General features: G+C 47.9%; 2 protein-coding genes across 2 annotated transcripts in view; one reads left to right on the top strand and one right to left on the bottom strand.

Moving 5' to 3' along the window:
- myo1f (myosin IF) overlaps nt 1-20,933 on the top strand; it is a 308,989-nt gene that overhangs the window by 237,464 nt on the left and 50,592 nt on the right.
- Nucleotides 1,382-20,669, bottom strand: rexo1 (REX1, RNA exonuclease 1 homolog). Its single transcript, XM_030373349.1, has 16 exons — nt 20,310-20,669; nt 18,342-20,149; nt 17,346-17,450; nt 16,347-16,683; nt 15,979-16,124; nt 13,297-13,434; nt 13,050-13,173; nt 12,677-12,802; nt 12,452-12,592; nt 7,839-7,952; nt 5,850-5,923; nt 5,567-5,677; nt 5,165-5,280; nt 4,766-4,904; nt 3,382-3,502; nt 1,382-2,060 (listed from the first exon to the last, which is right to left on the bottom strand). Exons 1-16 carry the CDS (start codon nt 20,497-20,499, stop codon nt 1,972-1,974), a joined length of 3,879 nt encoding a protein of 1,292 aa, XP_030229209.1. The 5' UTR covers nt 20,500-20,669; the 3' UTR covers nt 1,382-1,971.

Below are 20,933 nucleotides of genomic sequence, written 5' to 3'. Positions count from 1 at the left end.
GTCACTGGCTGCTCTCCTTATCCTCCATTAGGGTTAGGGTTAACCGTATGATCTCCTGCCTGTCTCCAGAGCATGGAGCCCCAGGCTGGTTACTGGGTAAAGAGCACCACTTAATTGGGCGAGTGAGAGATTAAGAGAGAGAGGGGCCGACAGCTGGGGGCTCCGGCCGGAGGGTCCCGGGCAGCCACAGGTCTGTGTCCTTAATATAAGCCCAGGCTAAATGAAGGACTGGTCCCTTCTTTACCTCTGGCCGCCCTGTTCCTCTCTCATTGATGGAGATGAAGTCTTTTCATTCATTGTGGAAATTAGGTTACAAAATGTTTGTCTAGATTTGCATTTGTTTAATTCAGTGGTGCAATACTTTGTTCCGTCCAGTGAATCCTTTCCAGAATAATTGTTCTGAATCCTTGGTGTTCAACAGCGAGGCATTCAAGTGTTTCTGCTCACCGGCTCTTAAGGAGATAAAACCTCGTGGACTCTCACCATGGGGTTAGGGCCAGGCCAGCCCCCCCCCCCCCCCCCCACCGGCCCCAAACAACCCCCGCTCGGCAAATGTGATCGCAGATGTAGAATGAAAGAAAGAAAGGAACCAAGAAAGAGAGAGAGAGAGAGAGACTGAGAGAGAGACAGAGACAGAGACAGAGACAGAGACAGAGAGAGAGACAGAGACAGAGACAGAGACAGAGAGAGAGAGAGACCGACAGAGAAGAGAGAGAGAGGGAGAGAGAGACCGACAGAGAGAGAGAGAGAGAGAGAGAGGGAGACAGAGACAGAGAGACAGAGAGACAGAGAGAGAGAGAGAGAGGGAGAGAGAGACCGACAGAGAGAGAGACAGACAGAGAGAGAGAGACCGACAGAGAGACAGACAGACAGACAGAGACAGAGAGAGACAGAGACAGAGACAGAGAGAGAGAGAGAGAGAGAGAGAGAGAGAGACTGAGAGAGACAGAGAGAGAGACAGAGAGAGAGACAGAGAGAGAGAGAGAGAGAGAGACTGATGGGATCATGAAGAAGACCCCTCTAAGCCGCTCCGCTCCACATAAACACAGGGAAGCCCCCTCCGTGTCCGCAGAACAGTGGAGGTATTGATCCTCGCTCAGAGGATCTTTTATACCTGATGTCACCGGCCTGGCCGGGGAAATGCATCCTGACATGTGACGGGGCCGCTGAATAGGCCGACACACTGAAGAAAGGATGGGCCTCTTGGTTTAGCATCGAGCTTCCAAAACACACATCTGCCGAGGGCTAGCTGACGACTAGCCTGCACCTGCTGCCGTCAAGACGGGGACGGACGGACGGGCGGACACCAACCTGCTGTCCTTCTCAACAAAGTACAACGTCTTGGTAGGAAGATCAATGTACTAATAAGACAGCAACTAGATTAATTAATTACTTTTCTGTGTTTTAATAGAAAACTTAAACAAACAGAAATGAACGTATACAAAACTACTTACAGCATATTTACAGCGCTTAAGTCTTTTTCATCTGACGCTTTAAACACAAAACAGCGCGTTAGGTCATTTACTAATAATTACACTAATAAACACAATGCCCTTTTCTTTAACGAAGTTAAAAAGGGACTTATTAACGAAGCGTCCCCATGAAAAGGTTGTGTGTCCCAGTAGCTGTGGGTCCCAGTAGCTGTGGGTCCCAGTAGCTGTGGGTCCCAGCAGCTGTGTGTCCCAGTAGCCTGTGGGTCCCAGCAGCCTGTGGGTCCCAGTAGCTGTGGGTCCCAGCAGCCTGTGGGTCCCAGTAGCTGTGGGTCCCAGTAGCTGTGGGTCCCAGCAGCCTGTGGGTCCCAGTAGCCTGTGGGTCCCAATAGCATGTGGGTCCCAGTAGCATGTGGGTCCCAGTAGCATGTGGGTCCCAGTAGCCTGTGGGTCCCAGCAGCCTGTGGGTCCCAGTAGCCTGTGTGTCCCAGTAGCTGTGTGTCCCAGCAGCTGAGTGGTGCGGTCCCGGTGGTGTTGGAGGTCATCTCTTGACCTTTGCGTCCTCCTTCAGCTTCCAGAACATCAGCTGCATGCAGGCGCTGGCGTCTTCGCTGGAGTCGTGGCCATCCACTGGGAACACAAGCACACAAACAGTCATGATCCAAGCAGCGCAGTGGACCAATGGGGATGGAGATACAGCTCACTGGGTGTGAAGCAGCGCAGTGGACCAATGGGGATGGAGATACAGCTCACTGGGTGTGAAGCAGCGCAGTGGACCAATGGGGATGGAGATACAGCTCACTGGGTGTGAAGCAGCGCAGTGGACCAATGGGGATGGAGATACAGCTCACTGGGTGTGAAGCAGCGCAGTGGACCAATGGGGATGGAGATACAGCTCACTGGGTGTGAAGCAGCGCAGTGGACCAATGGGGATGGAGATACAGCTCACTGGGTGTGAAGCAGCGCAGTGGACCAATGGGGATGGAGATACAGCTCACTGGGTGTGAAGCAGCGCAGTGGACCAATGGGGATGGAGATACAGCTCACTGGGTGTGAAGCAGCGCAGTGGACCAATGGGGATGGAGATACAGCTCACTGGGTGTGAAGCAGCGCACTGGACCAATGGGGATGGAGATACAGCTCACTGGGTGTGAAGCAGCGCAGTGGACCAATGGGGATGGAGATACAGCTCACTGGGTGTGAAGCAGCGCAGTGGACCAATGGGGATGGAGATACAGCTCACTGGGTGTGAAGCATGAGGGGATAAGCACACAGAAGGCCTCTACACACTCAATGTGTTGGGCCATGACAACCAGTAGGCTCTGCCCAGTGCGACTATAACCAGTAGGCTCTGCCCAGTGCGACTATAACCAGTAGGCTCTGCCCAGTGCCACTATAACCAGTAGGCTCTGCCCAGTGCCACTATAACCAGTAGGCTCCGCCCAGTGCCACTATAACCAGTAGGCTCTGCCCAGTGCCACTATAACCAGTAGGCTCTGCCCAGTGCCACTATAACCAGTAGGCTCTGCCCAGTGCCATGACAACCAGTAGGCTCTGCCCAGTGCCACTATAACCAGTAGGCTCTGCCCAGTGCCACTATAACCAGTAGGCTCTGCCCAGTGCCACTATAACCAGTAGGCTCTGCCCAGTGCCATGACAACCAGTAGGCTCTGCCCAGTGCCATGACAACCAGTAGGCTCTGCCCAGTGCCACTATAACCAGTAGGCTCTGCCCAGTGCCAATATAACAAGTAGGCTCTGCCCAGTGCGACTATAACCAGTAGGCTCTGCCCAGTGCCACTATAACCAGTAGGCTCTGCCCAGTGCCACTATAACCAGTAGGCTCCGCCCAGTGCCACTATAACCAGTAGGCTCCGCCCAGTGCCACTATAACCAGTAGGCTCCGCCCAGTGCCACTGTAACCAGTAGGCTCTGCCCAGTGCCCATCTCACCGTTGTCCTGGATGATGCGCTTCAGGTGGTCGGCCATCAGGTTCCTGAGGGCGCGTTTGTAGGGCAGGCCGATGCGGTGAGGGAACACAATGGAGGTGTCAATCACTGTGCTGTGGATGACCTGGAAGAGACAGAGACCATTATTTACTCTAAGAGAGACAGAGACAGAGACAGAGACAGAGAGAGACAGAGACAGAGACAGAGACAGAGAGACAGAGAGACCATTATTTACTCTGAGAGAGACAGAGACAGAGAGACAGAGACAGAGAGAGAGAGAACATTATTTACTCTGAGAGAGACAGAGACCATTATTTACTCTGAGAGAGAGACAGCGAGAGACAGAGACAGAGAAAGAGACAGAGAGACAGAGAGACAGAGATAGAGAGAGACCATTATTTACTCTGAGAGAGACAGAGACAGAGAGAGAGAACATTATTTACTCAAAGAGAGACAGAGACCATTATTTACTCAGAGAGAGACAGCGAGAGACAGAGACAGAGACAGAGAGAGAGAGAGACCATTATTTACTCTGAGAGAGACAGAGACAGAGACAGAGACAGAGACAGAGACAGAGACAGAGACAGAGACAGAGAGACAGAGAGACCATTATTTACTCTGAGAGAGACAGAGACAGAGAGAGAGAGAACATTATTTACTCTGAGAGAGACAGAGACCATTATTTACTCTGAGAGAGAGACAGCGAGAGACAGAGACAGAGACAGAGACAGAGAGACAGAGAGAGACAGAGAGAGAGAGAGACCATTATTTACTCTGAGAGAGACAGAGACAGAGAGAGAGAACATTATTTACTCAGAGAGAGACAGAGACCATTATTTACTCTGAGAGAGACAGCGAGAGACAGAGACAGAGAGACAGAGAAAGAGAGAGAGACCATTATTTACTCTGAGACAGAGACAGAGAGAGACAGAGAGAGAGAGAGACAGACAGAGACAGACAGAGACAGAGACAGAGACAGAGAGAGACAGACAGAGAGACAGAGACAGAGACAGAGAAAGAGAGAGAGACCATTATTTACTCTGAGACAGAGACAGAGAGAGACAGAGAGACAGAGAGACAGAGAGAGACAGAGACAGAGACAGAGACAGAGACAGAGACAGAGGCCATCGTTTGCTGAGTAGGTCCGGACCGAGCTGTGCCCCTTGGGCAGCCTGCCACCACATCCTCCAGGCTAACACATTGCCACCATCGACCAGCCTTCATCATCAGTTACCCACATTGCCCTCCCTCCCTTTCATGATTGCTCTAGTATCTATATGCTCTATCTATATACTATATCTATATCCTATGTCAGAGAGGGGTCCTGAGAGTCTGTGTGACAGAGGGAAGCCCTTTGGTACAGAGGCAGGTAGAAGGTGCTGAGTACCTTGAGTGCCAGCAGGTCGCTCTCCAGGCTGTGGCCCAGGAGGATGGACTCAGCGCTGAACATGCTGAGCAGCACTGCCTGCACGTCCCTCAGAGTGATGGTGGTGTTGTCCAGGTCCTCCTCCGTAACCCCAGAGAACCTACGCCGTGACACAGAGCTGTTCAGAGCGCCTGACGGAGCCTCAGACAGAGCCTCAGACAGAGCCTCAGTCTGAGGCTCAGACTGAGGCTCAGTCTGAGGCTCTGTCTGAGGCTCTGTCTGAGGCTCAGGGCGGTTCCAGTGTCCTAGGTTAGGGTTAAGGTAAGCCTCACCCTTGGGTTAGGTTAGGGTTAACCCTAGGGTTAGGGTTAAGCCTAACCCTAGGGTTAACCCTAACCTAGAGGCTTGCAGTGGTCTCACCTCGTGTTGTAATCCACTACTTTGCTCTCGGGTTTGACGAAGGTGTCGTAGATGACCTTCAGCTCTGCGTTGACCACTGTCACGCGGGTCAGCTCCAGACCCTGCTTGGTGTAGCACTGATGGAAGGAAGCAGAACCAATCAGAGCAGCAGGAGGAAGGGAGGGAGGGACCCTCACAGGGCAGGCGCCAAAGAGCCCGAGGAGCAGCTCCATCCAATCCATCATTTGAGTTTCCACTTCATTCTGGCCTGCATCACGGCACTTCAATTCCCAGCATGCACTGCAGACCACTCCTCACACGCTGGGCCGCACGCCGCCACTACGAGGGAGGCTGGGGGCCGGCCGCTCAGAGGTCGGGGGGGTCAGGGGGGTCAGTGGGGGGTCAGTGGGGGGTTCAGCTCACCATTTCACAGTCGAGGGCATAGACCCCTCCGTCGCCATCGGGTGGGAGAGCCTTACTGAAGGTCTTGACGTAGCCCTCCACCGACTCCTTACGGCCATCCTGCACATGTTGCTGTGGGGGGGATACGTAAGACAGTGACCAAACCTTAGCGAGAGCACTGCCCCCTGGTGGGCTGGTCTATACGTGATACACACATAGCATGGTGAGATATGGATCCAGACACAGACAGACTCATCCCTCTGCCGTGTCCGCAGGGAGCCCAGGACCAGGAGGGGGTTCTCACCTTGGACACCTGGCAGCCCGGAGTGCCCACGGGTCCCGAGCAGCAGTTGTAGTTGGTCTCCCAGCCCCCGGCCCCTGGGAGAAGAGGGAGGGAGAGGGGGAGGGGGGGAGGGGGGAGAGCAGGATGAGGGGCAGACCAGCGGTCGTCACAACAACAACACGGTACAGCCTCGCAACGATCAAAGACCACGCGGGGGTAAGTGCAGAGCGAAGGACGAAACCAAACACAAATCAACCTTTAAGCCGCCCGAACAATAAACATGCGCCTAAAATGGATAAATAATCTAAATGGGATAGCTGTGATATTTCACCCACTATTTGAAGGTAGTTATTTATCATAATATCTGAATGTGTTTCAGCTCCAGCCCCTCCCCTTCTTCCCCAAACCCAGGGTCTTAGCCACAAACTGTTATTCCAATACGTCTCAAAGATAATAAGTTATTAGTCATTTAGTGAGCCTCGATATGGCCAGGGGTAAGGGTTTGAAAAAAGGGCTGTTCCTAATGTCATCCTATCACAGTGGAGGGCTGTTCCTAATGTCGTCCTATCACAGTGGAGGAGGGCTGTTCCTAATGTCGTCCTATCACAGTGGAGGGCTGTTCCTAATGTCGTCCTATCACAGTGGAGGGCTGTTCCTGATGTCGTCCTATCACAGTGGAGGGCTGTTCCTAATGTCGTCCTATCACAGTGGAGGGCTGTTCCTAATGTCGTCCTATCACAGTGGAGGGCTGTTCCTAATGTCGTCCTATCACAGTGGAGGGCTGTTCCTGATGTCGTCCTATCACAGTGGAGGAGGGCTGTTCCTAATGTCGTCCTATCACAGTGGAGGAGGGCTGTTCCTAATGTCGTCCTATCACAGTGGAGGAGGGATGTTCCTAATGTCGTCCTATCACAGTGGAGGAGGGCTGTTCCTAATGTCGTCCTATCACAGTGGAGGAGGGCTGTTCCTAATGTCGTCCTATCACAGTGGAGGGCTGTTCCTAATGTCGTCCTATCACAGTGGAGGAGGGCTGTTCCTAATGTCGTCCTATCACAGTGGAGGAGGGCTGTTCCTAATGTCGTCCTATCACAGTGGAGGGCTGTTCCTAATGTCGTCCTATCACAGTGGAGGGCTGTTCCCAATGTCGTCCTATCACAGTGGAGGAGGGCTGTTCCTAATGTCGTCCTATCACAGTGGAGGAGGGCTGTTCCTAATGTCGTCCTATCACAGTGGAGGGCTGTTCCTAATGTCGTCCTATCACAGTGGAGGGCTGTTCCTAATGTCGTCCTATCACAGTGGAGGAGGGCTGTTCCTAATGTCGTCCTATCACAGTGGAGGAGGGCTGTTCCTAATGTCGTCCTATCACAGTGGAGGGCTGTTCCTGATGTCGTCCTATCACAGTGGAGGGCTGTTCCTAATGTCGTCCTATCACAGTGGAGGAGGGCTGTTCCTAATGTCGTCCTATCACAGTGGAGGGCTGTTCCTAATGTCGTCCTATCACAGTGGAGGCGGGCTGTTCCTAATATCGTCCTATCACAATGGAGGGCTGTTCCTAATGTCGTCCTATCACAGTGGAGGGCTGTTCCTAAAGTCGTCCTATCACAGTGGAGGGCTGTTCCTAATGTCGTCCTATCACAGTGGAGGGCTGTTCCTAATGTCGTCCTATCACAGTGGAGGCGGGCTGTTCCTAATATCGTCCTATCACAGTGGAGGGCTGTTCCTAATGTCGTCCTATCACAGTGGAGGGCTGTTCCTAAAGTCGTCCTATCACAGTGGAGGGCTGTTCCTAATGTCGTCCTATCACAGTGGTTCTCAGAGCAGTAAGCTTCGAGCAGCTAAGGGATCTGGTCGGATGGGTGGTTAGGGTTAGGGGCAGTATGCTACGTCTGGTATTTGGAGCACTTGTTAATTCCCTGTAAACAGGAACAGCAGCGGACAGAAAGTGGCCAATAAGAGCTAGATGTTGGGGTAAGATAACCCTAGCTAGGGTTAGTTAGGAGGTCAACCTACCTTTGTTCCTCCTCAAGCGACCCCAGTGGTGGTTACACTCTTCTCTGCGCACACAGCTGCCTTTCACGTTGACCTTGTACTCAGCCCCGCATCGACAGCAGGTCTTTGAGAACGCTGGAACAGTTAGTGGACAAAGTGGAAGATCAGACCACGAGCAGCGACCGCTGAGTGATGAGGAGGAACGTCTCGTACTCAGAGGGACTGGAACAGTTAGTGGACAAAGTGGAAGATCAGACCACGAGCAGCGACCGCTGAGTGACGAGGAGGAACGTCTCGTACTCAGAGGGACTGGAACAGTTAGTGGACAAAGTGGAAGATCAGACCACGAGCAGCGACCGCTGAGTGATGAGGAGGAACGTCTCGTACTCAGAGGGACTGCAGTCGCATGTCTCGCTTGTTAAGCCCATAAAAGGAATATTGGTGAATATGCTGTGGTCACTCTTTTTCCATTAACCAAGTTCAAAAGGAAATCTGTTATATTTGTTTTTAAAAATTATTTTTATTTGATTTAAAGACTTTGGTGCTTCATATTTAGTCAAAGGAACAAAATGGCATCTGAGCGTTCACAATGGGGGGGTATTTGTGACATGGCTTGTTCCATTTAATGTTCCTGTAATTGTGATGACTGGGAGATGAATGGGATAATAAAAAAAAATGTACACTAACTACATTATTACTAACCCTAACTCTACATTATTACTTACCCTAACTCTACATTATTACCAGCCCTAACCCTAACTCTACATTATTACTAACCCTAACTCTACATTATTACTAACCCTAACTCTACATTATTACTTACCCTAACTCTACATTATTACTAACCCTAACTCTACATTATTACTAACCCTAACTCTACATTATTACTAACCCTAACTCTACATTATTACTAACCCTAACTCTACATTAAAACCAACCCTAACTCTACATTAAAACCAACCCTAACTCTACATTATTACTAACCCTAACTCTACATTATTACTAACCCTAACTCTACATTATTACTAACCCTAACTCTACATTATTACTAACCCTAACTCTACATTATTACTAACCCTAACTCTACATTATTACTAACCCTAACTCTACATTATTACCAGCCCTAACCCTAACTCTACATTATTACTAACCCTAACTCTACATTATTACCAGCCCTAACCCTAACTCTACATTATTACTAACCCTAACTCTACATTATTACCTGCCCTAACTCTACATCATTACTAACCCTAACTCTACATCATTACTAACCCTAACTCTACATCATTACTAACCCTAACTCTACATTATTACTAACCCTAACTCTACATTATTACTAACCCTAACTCTACATCATTACTAACCCTAACTCTACATTATTACTAACCCTAACTCTACATCATTACTAACCCTAACTCTACATCATTACTAACCCTAACTCTACATTATTACTAACCCTAACTCTACATTATTACTAACCCTAACTCTACATTATTACTAACCCTAACTCTACATTATTACTAACCCTAACTCTACATTATTACTAACCCTAACTCTACATTATTACTAACCCTAACTCTACATTATTACTAACCCTAACTCTACCCTAACTCTACATTATTACTAACCCTAACCCTACATTATTACTAACCCTAACTCTACATTATTACCAGCCCTAACCCTAACTCTACATTATTACTAACCCTAACTCTACATTATTACTAACCCTAACTCTACATTATTACCAGCCCTAACCCTAACTCTACATTATTACTAACCCTAACTCTACATTATTACCTGCCCTAACTCTACATCATTACTAACCCTAACTCTACATCATTACTAACCCTAACTCTACATCATTACTAACCCTAACTCTACATTATTACTAACCCTAACTCTACATTATTACTAACCCTAACTCTACATTATTACTAACCCTAACTCTACATTATTACTAACCCTAACTCTACATTATTACTAACCCTAACTCTACATTATTACTAACCCTAACTCTACATTATTACTAACCCTAACTCTACATAATTACTAACCCTAACTCTACATTATTACTAACCCTAACTCTACATTATTACTAACCCTAACTCTACATTATTACCAGCCCTAACCCTAACTCTACATTATTACTAACCCTAACTCTACATTATTACTAACCCTAACCCTACATTATTACTAACCCTAACTCTACATTATTACTAACCCTAACTCTACATTATTACTAACCCTAACTCTACATTATTACTAACCCTAACTCTACATTATTACTAACCCTAACTCTACATTATTACTAACCCTAACTCTACATTATTACTAACCCTAACTCTACATTATTACTAACCCTAACTCTACATTATTACTAACCCTAACTCTACATTATTACTAACCCTAACTCTACATTATTACTAACCCTAACTCTACATTATTACTAACCCTAACTCTACATTATTACTAACCCTAACTCTACATTATTACTAACCTTAACTCTACATTATTACTAACCCTAACTCTACATTATTACCAACCCTAACTCTACATTATTACTAACCCTAACTCTACATTATTACTAACCCTAACTCTACATTATTACTAACCCTAACTCTACATCATTACTAACCCTAACTCTACATCATTACTAACCCTAACTCTACATCATTACTAACCCTAACTCTACATTATTACTAACCCTAACTCTACATTATTACTAACCCTAACTCTACATTATTACTAACCCTAACTCTACATTATTACTAACCCTAACTCTACATTATTACTAACCCTAACTCTACATTATTACTAACCTTAACTCTACATTATTACTAACCCTAACTCTACATTATTACCAACCCTAACTCTACATTATTACTAACCCTAACTCTACATTATTACTAACCCTAACTCTACATTATTACTAACCCTAACTCTACATCATTACTAACCCTAACTCTACATCATTACTAACCCTAACTCTACATCATTACTAACCCTAACTCTACATTATTACTAGGGGTGCAACGGATCACAAAGCTCACGGTTCGGATCGGGTCACGGTTTTTGAGTCACGGGTCGGATCATTTTCGGATCAACAACAACAATGAAGATAACAAGACAAAAGTGACTTTAAATAAAATATTTTAACTGTAAAAACAAAATAAAGTGAAAGATTAGGTAATAATCCTGCTTCCTTTAAGCATGGTCAATATTTAAAAAATGTGCAATTTGAGGCATTATTCCTTCTTCTTTATAACATGGATAGTAACTAATCCCTAACCCTGGATTTACAATTCAGGATGTCTGCATTGCCTGGGGAGTTTAGAGTCTACACTCTCCCAAGGCAATGCAGACATCCTTATCTTCTTTTTTTTAGTTTGGTAGCGAAATACAGTTTCTGTGGTGTTTTATTTGGCATTTTGTAAATCCATTGATTTCGGTTGGGAGACTCATGCTCTTTTCAAGGGGGGTTGGTTGTAGTCTTTTCGCTCGGTTCTAGCCCTACTGTTGATACGCGAAAAGACTACAACCAAACCTAAAGACGTCCGGTTCCGGTTCCGGTTTACGTTTCAATGGGATTTACGGAACGCCAAATAAAACACAACAGAAACTGTATTTCGCTACGATACTTGGTGATGTTGTTAATACCGGAATTGTCTTCTAAACATGCGCTGATCACGTCAACGCACAACTTTTTTTTTTTAATCAGCCGATCCGCGGATCACTTGCGTCCCGAACCGTGATGGTTGATCCGTACGGATCACGGGAAACCCGTGAACCGTTGCACCACTAATTATTACTAACCCTAACTCTACATTATTACCAACCCTAACTCTACATTATTACCAACCCTAACTCTACATTATTACTAACCCTAACTCTACATCATTACTAACCCTAACTCTACATCATTACTAACCCTAACTCTACATTATTACTAACCCTAACTCTACATTATTACTAACCCTAACTCTACATTATTACCAACCCTAACTCTACATTATTACTAACCCTAACTCTACATCATTACTAACCCTAACTCTACATTATTACTAACCCTAACTCTACATTATTACTAACCCTAACTCTACATTATTACTAACCCTAACTCTACATCATTACTAACCCTAACTCTACATCATTACTAACCCTAACTCTACATTATTACTAACCCTAACTCTACACTATTCCCAGCCCTAACTCTACATTATTACCAACCCTAACTCTACATTATTACTAACCCTAACTCTACATTATTACTAACCCTAACTCTACATCATTACTAACCCAAACTCTACATTATTACTAACCCTAACTCTACATCATTACTGACCCTAACTACATCATTACTAACCCTAACTCTACATTATTACTAACCCTAACTCTACATTATTACTAACCCTAACTCTACACTATTCCCAGCCCTAACTCTACATTATTACTAACCCTAACTCTACATTATTACTAACCCTAACTCTACATCATTACTAACCCTAACTCTACATTATTACTAACCCTAACTCTACATTATTACTAACCCTAACTCTACACTATTCCCAGCCCTAACTCTACATTATTACTAACCCTAACTCTACACTATTCCCAGCCCTAACCCCACTCCTCACCGTCCGCCAGGGCCTTCCTCTCCGGCTGGTTGTGGATCACAGCCCTCCCCGAGGACTCAGCGCTGGCTCGGGGGTAGCCGTGCTCCTGCAGCTGCTCCTCCGTCATCAGGTAGGCCTTCAGCTTCCTGTACAACGCCGCCCCTACGGCAGAACCCGCACATCCCACATCAGACACCGCCTCTGGTCCCAGAGGGGACATTCAGACAGGACGTCCTGGGAGCTCACCGCAGGGCTGCTCCTCGCTCTGCCTGCCCGTCCTGTTGAGGGTGAAGCTGGTGGTGGCAGCCATCCGCCCGCCAAGCACCTCCTCATGGGTCATGGTCCTACGGTGAGCAGCAGAGCCCACCGCCTCTGTAGAGGAGCCCCCCACACACACACACACACACACACACACACACACACACACACACACACACACACACACACGTTAGCTTCTGATGCTCAGAACACATCGAAAGGACAGACCTCATACAAGAGTCATGGGAGGAGAGAACACCTCTGCTGAAAACAGCAGATGGGGGACGGGGGGAAGGATGTAGTGGGCTGGTTGGGAGGGGGGGTGGAGGGGATGTACTGGTTGGGAGGGGGGTTCACGTACTGGGGGGCGGGGCCGGGGGGGCTCCGCTCTTGCCACGGAGCTTCTTCAGCGTGTTGACGGCCACGTTGAGGTAGATGTTCTTACTGCTGCTCCGATCGTAGACGACCTTCTCCTCGTCCAGCGCCTGAAACAGCACACCACTGGTTGTTCGTGTTGTTTGCACGTACAGATATGCTGCTTGGATAACAATTCTTTATCGTCCTTTAATAATGGACATCAAACGTCAAATTAAACTGAAAGTGCGTACCATGTGGAAGGCCGCTTCCTCCGAGGGGCAGAACTTGACACATTCATCGATGAAGATGTGGAGGTAGCGCTGCCGGACGTTGGTCGGCACCTTGGCCCCGAACTCTGTGGGGATGACTGGCCTCTTCAGGGAGGAGCTCTGAGACCGGAGAGCAACAAGGTCTGACCGTTAGAGCTACACAACATAGAGCTACACAACATAGAGCTACACAACATAGAGCAACCAGGTCTGACCGTTAGAGCTACACAACATAGAGCTACACAACATAGAGCAACAAGGTCTGACCGTTAGAGCTACACAACATAGAGCTACACAAAATAGATCAACAAGGTCTGACCGTTAGAGCTACACAACATAGAGCTACACAACATAGAGCAACAAGGTCTGACCGTTAGAGCTACACAACATAGAGCTACACAACATAGAGCAACAAGGTCTGACCGTTAGAGCTACACAACATAGAGCTACACAACATAGAGCAACCAGGTCTGACCGTTAGAGCTACACAACATAGAGCTACACAACATAGAGCAACCAGGTCTGACCGTTAGAGCTACACAACATAGAGCAACCAGGTCCGACTGTTAGAGCTACACAACATAGAGCAACCAGGTCTGACCGTTAGAGCTACACAACATAGAGCTACACAAAATAGAGCAACAAGGTCTGACCGTTAGAGCTACACAACATAGAGCTACACAAAATAGAGCAACAAGGTCTGACCGTTAGAGCTACACAACATAGAGCTACACAAAATAGAGCAACAAGGTCTGACCGTTAGAGCTACACAACATAGAGCTACACAAAATAGAGCAACAAGGTCTGACCGTTAGAGCTACACAACATAGAGCAACAAGGTCCGACTGTTAGAGCTACACAACATAGAGCAACCAGGTCTGACCGTTAGAGCTACACAACATAGAGCAACAAGGTCCGACTGTTAGAGCTACACAACATAGAGCAACCAGGTCTGACCGTTAGAGCTACACAACATAGAGCTACACAACATAGAGCAACAAGGTCTGACCGTTAGAGCTACACAACATAGAGCTACACAAAATAGAGCAACAAGGTCTGACCGTTAGAGCTACACAACATAGAGCTACACAAAATAGAGCAACAAGGTCTGACCGTTAGAGCTACACAACATAGAGCTACACAAAATAGAGCAACAAGGTCTGACCGTTAGAGCTACACAACATAGAGCTACACAAAATAGAGCAACAAGGTCTGACCGTTAGAGCTACACAACATAGAGCTACACAAAATAGAGCAACAAGGTCTGACCGTTAGAGCTACACAACATAGAGCTACACAAAATAGAGCAACAAGGTCTGACCGTTAGAGCTACACAACATAGAGCTACACAACATAGAGCAACAAGGTCTGACCGTTAGAGCTACACAACATAGAGCTACACAAAATAGAGCAACAAGGTCTGACCGTTAGAGCTACACAACATAGAGCTACACAAAATAGAGCAACAAGGTCTGACCGTTAGAGCTACACAACATAGAGCTACACAACATAGAGCAACAAGGTCTGACCGTTAGAGCTACACAACATAGAGCAACAAGGTCCGACTGTTAGAGCTACACAACATAGAGCTACACAAAATAGAGCAACAAGGTCTGACCGTTAGAGCTACACAACATAGAGCTACACAAAATAGAGCAACAAGGTCTGACCGTTAGAGCTACACAACATAGAGCAACCAGGTCTGACCGTTAGAGCTACACAACATAGAGCAACAAGGTCTGACTGTTAAACCTACACAACATAGAGCTACACAACATAGAGCAACAAGGTCTGACCGTTAGAGCTACACAACATAGAGCTACACAAAATAGAGCAACAAGGTCTGACCGTTAGAGCTACACAACATAGAGCAACAAGGTCCGACTGTTAGAGCTACACAACATAGAGCTACACAACATAGAGCAACAAGGTCCGACTGTTAGAGCTACACAACATAGAGCAACCAGGTCTGACCGTTAGAGCTACACAACATAGAGCAACAAGGTCTGACTGTTAGACCTACACAACATAGAGCTACACAACATAGAGCAACAAGGTCTGACCGTTAGAGCTACACAACATAGAGCTGCACAACATAGAGCAACAATGTCTGACTATTAGAGCTACACAACATAGAGCAACAAGGTCTTACTGTTAAAGCTACACAACATAGAGCAGCACAACATAGAGCAACACGGTCTGAATATGTTAGAGATACACAACATAGAGCTACACAACATAGAGCAACAAGGTTTGACTGTTATAGCTACACAACATAGAGCAGCAAAACATAGCAACACGGTCTGAATGTGTTAGAGCTACACAACATAGAGCAGCAAGGTCTGAACGTCAGGACAAGAGAATTATCTTGTCAACTCAGGGCCAATGAAAAACCAGCAATATTTCAACAGAGAGTAATATTGTAGGTGTGTGTTTCTACCTTCATGGTGGGGGTGTGTTGCTACTTTCATGGTGGGGGTGTGTTGGTACCTTCATGGTGGGGGTGTGTTGGTACCTTCATGGTGGGGGTGTGTTGGTACCTTCATGGTGGGGGTGTGTTGGTACCTTCATGGTGGGGGTGTGTTGCTACCTTCATGGTGGGGGTGTGTTGCTACCTTCATGGTGGGGGTGTGTTGCTACCTTCATGGTGGGGTGTGTTGGTACCTTCATGGTGGGGGTGTGTGCCAGTCTCTTCTGCACCACGGTGGAGGTGGTCTTGGACAGGATGCCGGCAGACGTCTGAGCCCGGACAGACAGGTGGGCCGGGAGGGTTCTGTTGGGCGACAGAACGCGACTGGCAGCTGGCTCCACTGAGAACACAGACCAATACAAAAGAACCACCGCATGACAATCAATGAAAGACAGAACACCGTTCTACCTGCAGCGGAGGTCCACCACTTCAACACGCTGTACGCTGTTCAGCGGTGAGCCGTGGTTCAGTGACAGAGCCTCCTGAAGCTAGGCCTAGGCCTAGCCCTAGGGTTAGGCTTAGGTTTAGGGTTAGGGTTAGGGATGGTGACTGGAAGACGTACCGGTTTGGGAGGAGGAGGGCCCAGGCAGGCTGGGACGGTGAGCCACCCTCTTCCTCTCGCCGGCCAAGCTGGAGCTCGGGGAGGCTAAGGGGGTCCTGGCTCCGGGGGTCTTCACCCCGGGGATCCTGACTCCGGGGATCCTGACTCCGGGGGTCCTGACAGATGTGCTCCTGACGGGGGCGGCCAGCTGCTCTGCCTGCTGCTGGGCCAGCTGCTCTGCCTGCTGCTGGGCCAGCTGCTCTGCCTGCTGCTGGGCCATCTGCAGCCGCTGGTAGCAGATCTCCTGAGCCGTGGGCCTCCGGGACTGCCGCACGGGCGCCCTCAGCGCCCCCTCGACCTGGGGGACCCCGCCACACGGTTCAATGAGCACTGGGGTCAGCCCTAACCCTAACCCTAAGCCTAGCCTAAGCCTAAGCCTAAACCTAACCCTAACTCTAACCCTAAGCCTAACCCAGGCTCCCGGCCATTATGCCTGAAACATGATGCCCTTAACTGGACACAAGACATCATCAGAATGTTAAGAAGGGCAATCACTGAATTAGAAATGAATGCTGTGGTCTTTCCATGAAAACATTGTCGAATTGATAAATATTCACTTTACAATAAGGGGGAAAAAAAATACCTTTGACATCAAAGCAGTTAATGCAGTAACAAGCATTAACTAGCAATTACTTGATAGTTGACTTATGGTCTATTGTAATTTACTATTGGTTGTTTACTAATGGTGTTGATGTTTACTACGGTATTAATCTTTATATCATTAGGTAGGGTTAGATTTAACCTTAAAAACAATCAATTAAAACTTCTTTGCTACAATTAAGGACCTGGATTCTTCAGGTCGGACTGAAAAGCTGAGGATGATTTCAACGTATTCTACGTACCATTTGAGCGAAAATCAAATAGTCACCAAGTATTTGGTTCCAATACAAATTACAAGGGCATTCCTAATAAATGCTTCGATGGATAAGTGACATCTGGAAGTATTAATATCCTGCTCACGCTTCCTTGGACAGCAAAATGGGAAACCCTCTTCCTCTGCCCGGGGAAGAGGCCGGTTAAAGGGCTCTCGCTGCCTTCCTCCTCCTCTTCAGAATCTGGGCATGGCTAGGAGAAAAAGGGCATGTTCAACTATTACTACAGGACACTGAAGGTTGTCCAAACATTATCCAACATCAGAATAAAGACGTCTTTTTCAATGGGGGGGGGAATGAAAAACAATACCGGACATGAAACTGAAGGCTAATAGAGTGAAACTCCAGTGAAAAGTGTAGTTTATGTTCCCTCTTGGTTTACAGGAAGAGTTGGTGAATAGGTTACAACAGGTGGCAGGTTTGATTTAATGACAGTGATTTTGATATGTTGTCCCAAGTTGTCATTCCTACTCATTTAAATCACATAATGACAAGGGAGTCATTAGCAGCCAATTGATTGGAACAATATTGTTTGTCAGAGCCTACATTACATTACATTAGGTAGTTATGAAAACTGGAGATTTGTTTAATTAGATTGCTGTTGAAACATTACATCTATGTTATGGATAATTTAGACATCTGTTCTAAACATTTATGTACAACATTTATGCAATACAGGTTGCAATGTTTTGAATTTCACCACCATTCAAAATGTTGCCTTTTGCGTACACTTGAAATCCTGGAAATAAATTTAGATTGTATATTATGATAGATTTTCAGAATAAGTTTTGGGTTTTATTATTTACTTTTCGGGTGGCCTGGCCTGCAGTCAAGGTCAGTAAATACTTTTACCAGAAAAAAAATAAAGAAAAGTCTCAATCATTAACCCCAATGAAGTGTATTTTTATTCTTTATTGTTTCCTGACTCATCATAAAGCGCTACCTTCCTGTGTTGCAGCTAGTGGATGGGAAGAGGTATAGCCCTAACAGCAACAGGATGTAACTCTAAACACCAACAGGAAGATACAGAGCTTTTTGTCAGCCCATTCTGTGCCACTGCAAAGTAGAAAGAAAATGTCCATACCTGTTTAGCCTGCCTTCCCTTGTCTTCTTTCTTGACGTCTTTGGATTCGTTGAAGATCCTTAAACACTCCTCCATCGGATCAGAGTCGAAGTCCAAGTCCCCTTGGAAAAGCGACAAGTCCACCCCACAGAAGTCCATCTCGGCCTGGCCGTCCTCCATGCTCAGGCCCTCCTCCTCCTCCTCTGACGAAGGGGCCTTCAGCGGCTGCATGAGCACACGCCGTCTCTTCAAAGCGTCCGCAGACTTCCTCACCAGCACCTCGCCCTGCTCCTCCCCGTCCTCATCGGACTCGTCTGCGCCCGCCCCGTCGGGGCTCTCGTCTCCAAACAGGTCTGCGTGGCTCAGGCTGGGCGCTCGCCGTTTCTCCTTCACCTTCCCGGCCTCCGGGGCGTTGCTTTGGTGCCTCACCTTACTGTGGTCAGAGCCCGTCTTACCGTGGCTGCTGTTGGAAGTGCTTTTGCTGCTGGTATTGGAACTGTTTTTACTGTTCTTTCTCACGTCGTTCACCCTCTTGCTGCTCTCGTGTTTTCCGTTTTTATGCTGGTGGTCCTTGTGCTTGTCAGACACCTTGGCCTTCTTGCTCTCCTCCACACCGTTCTCGCGCCCCTTGGCTCGCTCTTTACTTGAGTCCCCCTGGAGCCTCTCCACAGCCTTACTCCTCCCCACGTCTCTCTTCTCCTCTTTCAGTTCTCTGGGGACTTTAGGACTTGCCTCCTTCCCCTTCCTCTTGTCCTCTCTCTGCCTTGAACTTTGGCCGTCCTTCTTCACACACTCATTGCTCGATTTGTTGGCCGAGCTCTTGTCCTTCCTGCCGTTATCGCTACTGCTCACTTTACCGCCGGCCGCCTTCATCGTCTTTTCTCCTTTCAAAGTCTTTTCCGATTTGCAGGTTTTGCTGTGACTGGGTTTGGCTGGCAGCCTCTCCTTCTCTGCGTCCGTCGGGGGCCGGGACTCGCACCCCTCTGGGTCCAGGGGGGTCTGCTCCTTGGCCCCCTCTCTGCCCCTCTGCGGGAGAGGCTCCGGCCCCTTGGCGGGGTCCCTCCTCCCCGCCGCCGCTGCACTGCCCTCCCTCCTCTTGAGGCGGTGGAGGGAGGTGGGCCGGTACTCCGTTCCAGAGCTCTCCTCATCGGTATCTGAACACGTGTACTTCTGTGTGTCTGCGCTCCGGGGGCAGGGCCTCTTGGCGGTCGGCACATACTCCTTGTCTGTGGACGGCCGCCTTGCTTTGGCTGACGCTCTGTTCTCTTTTATACTCTCTTCCTTTTTGTGCTTGCCAGCAATTCTTGCAGAGTAGTTTGAGAGCGGGTCATATTCCATATCTGTAGTTGGCTTGGAGTTATCCAGAGTGTACTTCCCCTTGGACGAAGCGCTGCTTGAATACGTAGGGGTGGGGAGGGAGGGGAACCGTGTGGCCTGTGTGCGTGGGGAAGGTTTCCTCTTGGACGTGGGAACATACTCCATGGAGTTGGCCCCCTTAACGTCCACATCCAGGGTGTATTTGCTACAGCTGGGGGTCGGGTTGTACTCTGATGAGGTCATCTGATAACTCCCAGGGTCATAGGCCAGATGGGAGGTCACTGCTTTGGGAATGGGCTTTTTAACAGCTTCCACTGTGGACAGGCTTCTGTTGGATGTGGGCTCATACTCGTCGTCACCCATCCGAGAAAGTTTCCTCTTCTCTCGCTCAACTTCATTCTGGACCTCCTTGATGGCCTGGTTGACCAGCTCCAGGGCCCCGCTGAGGTCCTCCCCATCCTGCGGCTCTTTGTGTGACACCACCTCCGGGTTGAACGGGTCATACGCTTGATCTACACAAACATAAATGAACAGGTTTTAAAGCCAGGACGTCAACGCAACGCATTACAAGCAAAGTGACACCATTGTTCAGGTCGTGGAAACGGAACATAGAGAACAGCATAAAGAGGCTTTAAAAGGTTTTTACGAACACACAACAGTGACCGTGTGCACCTTTGAGCTTGGAGTCCGGTACTCTCTGCTTCCTACTGTCGACGGCAGCGCCGTGAGACGCGCGTCTCTGCCGGCTGTGTCTGAAGTGACAGTAAGGTCTGTTGCACCCCTGTCTGTCGGCCTGGAGCTCGGTGGAGTCCGAGTAAAACGGGCACTCGAGGCCTCGGAAGAACCCGGTGGATCTCAGCATGATGTCGGAACGCCTTTGTCATCCACGCATGTCCCCGTTCAGCCTTGTCTCCTCTTCCTTTAGGATGAAGAACATCGGACAGCAGAACAATAACAAGGTCCCTCCAGCGCCATGTTGGATGGTCGGGGAGATGTGTCGCGAGACGCCCCACGTGTCGCACTCGTCTACGTCATTATGAATTGACACGCCTCCCACTGCGCACGCAGATATTGCCCTCTTACGGCTAGGCTAAGCTAAGATTACAACTGGTCACTTGATAGTAGTTAAGCAGATACTAGTAACGCATATTATGGACCTTTTTAGTCAACGGTTTATCTTCATGAGGCGCTGGTTTATCGTCACTAAATGCCAGCCTTGCGGTAATAAGTGTATGGGGTTTATTCTTAAGTCACAATTGGTCGTGAGCTTATTTATTAGGCGATGCCAGTCCACGT

Source organism: Gadus morhua, chromosome 12, assembly GCF_902167405.1.
Source record: "Gadus morhua chromosome 12, gadMor3.0, whole genome shotgun sequence".
Lineage (NCBI taxonomy): Eukaryota > Metazoa > Chordata > Actinopteri > Gadiformes > Gadidae > Gadus > Gadus morhua.
This window is presented reverse-complemented; position numbering and strand designations above follow the sequence as displayed.

Coding starts and splice junctions, on each gene's coding strand:
- rexo1 (XM_030373349.1), bottom strand. CDS start 20,499: ATGCTGAGATCCACCGGGTTCTTCCGAGGCCTCGAGTGCCCGTTTTAC. Junction 13,435..15,978: donor CACACACCCCCACCATGAAG/GTACCAACACAC, acceptor CTCCGGTCTCAG/AGCTCCTCCCTGAAGAGGCC. Junction 12,593..12,676: donor GAGCGAGGAGCAGCCCTGCG/GTGAGCTCCCAG, acceptor GTTCTGCCGTAG/GGGCGGCGTTGTACAGGAAG.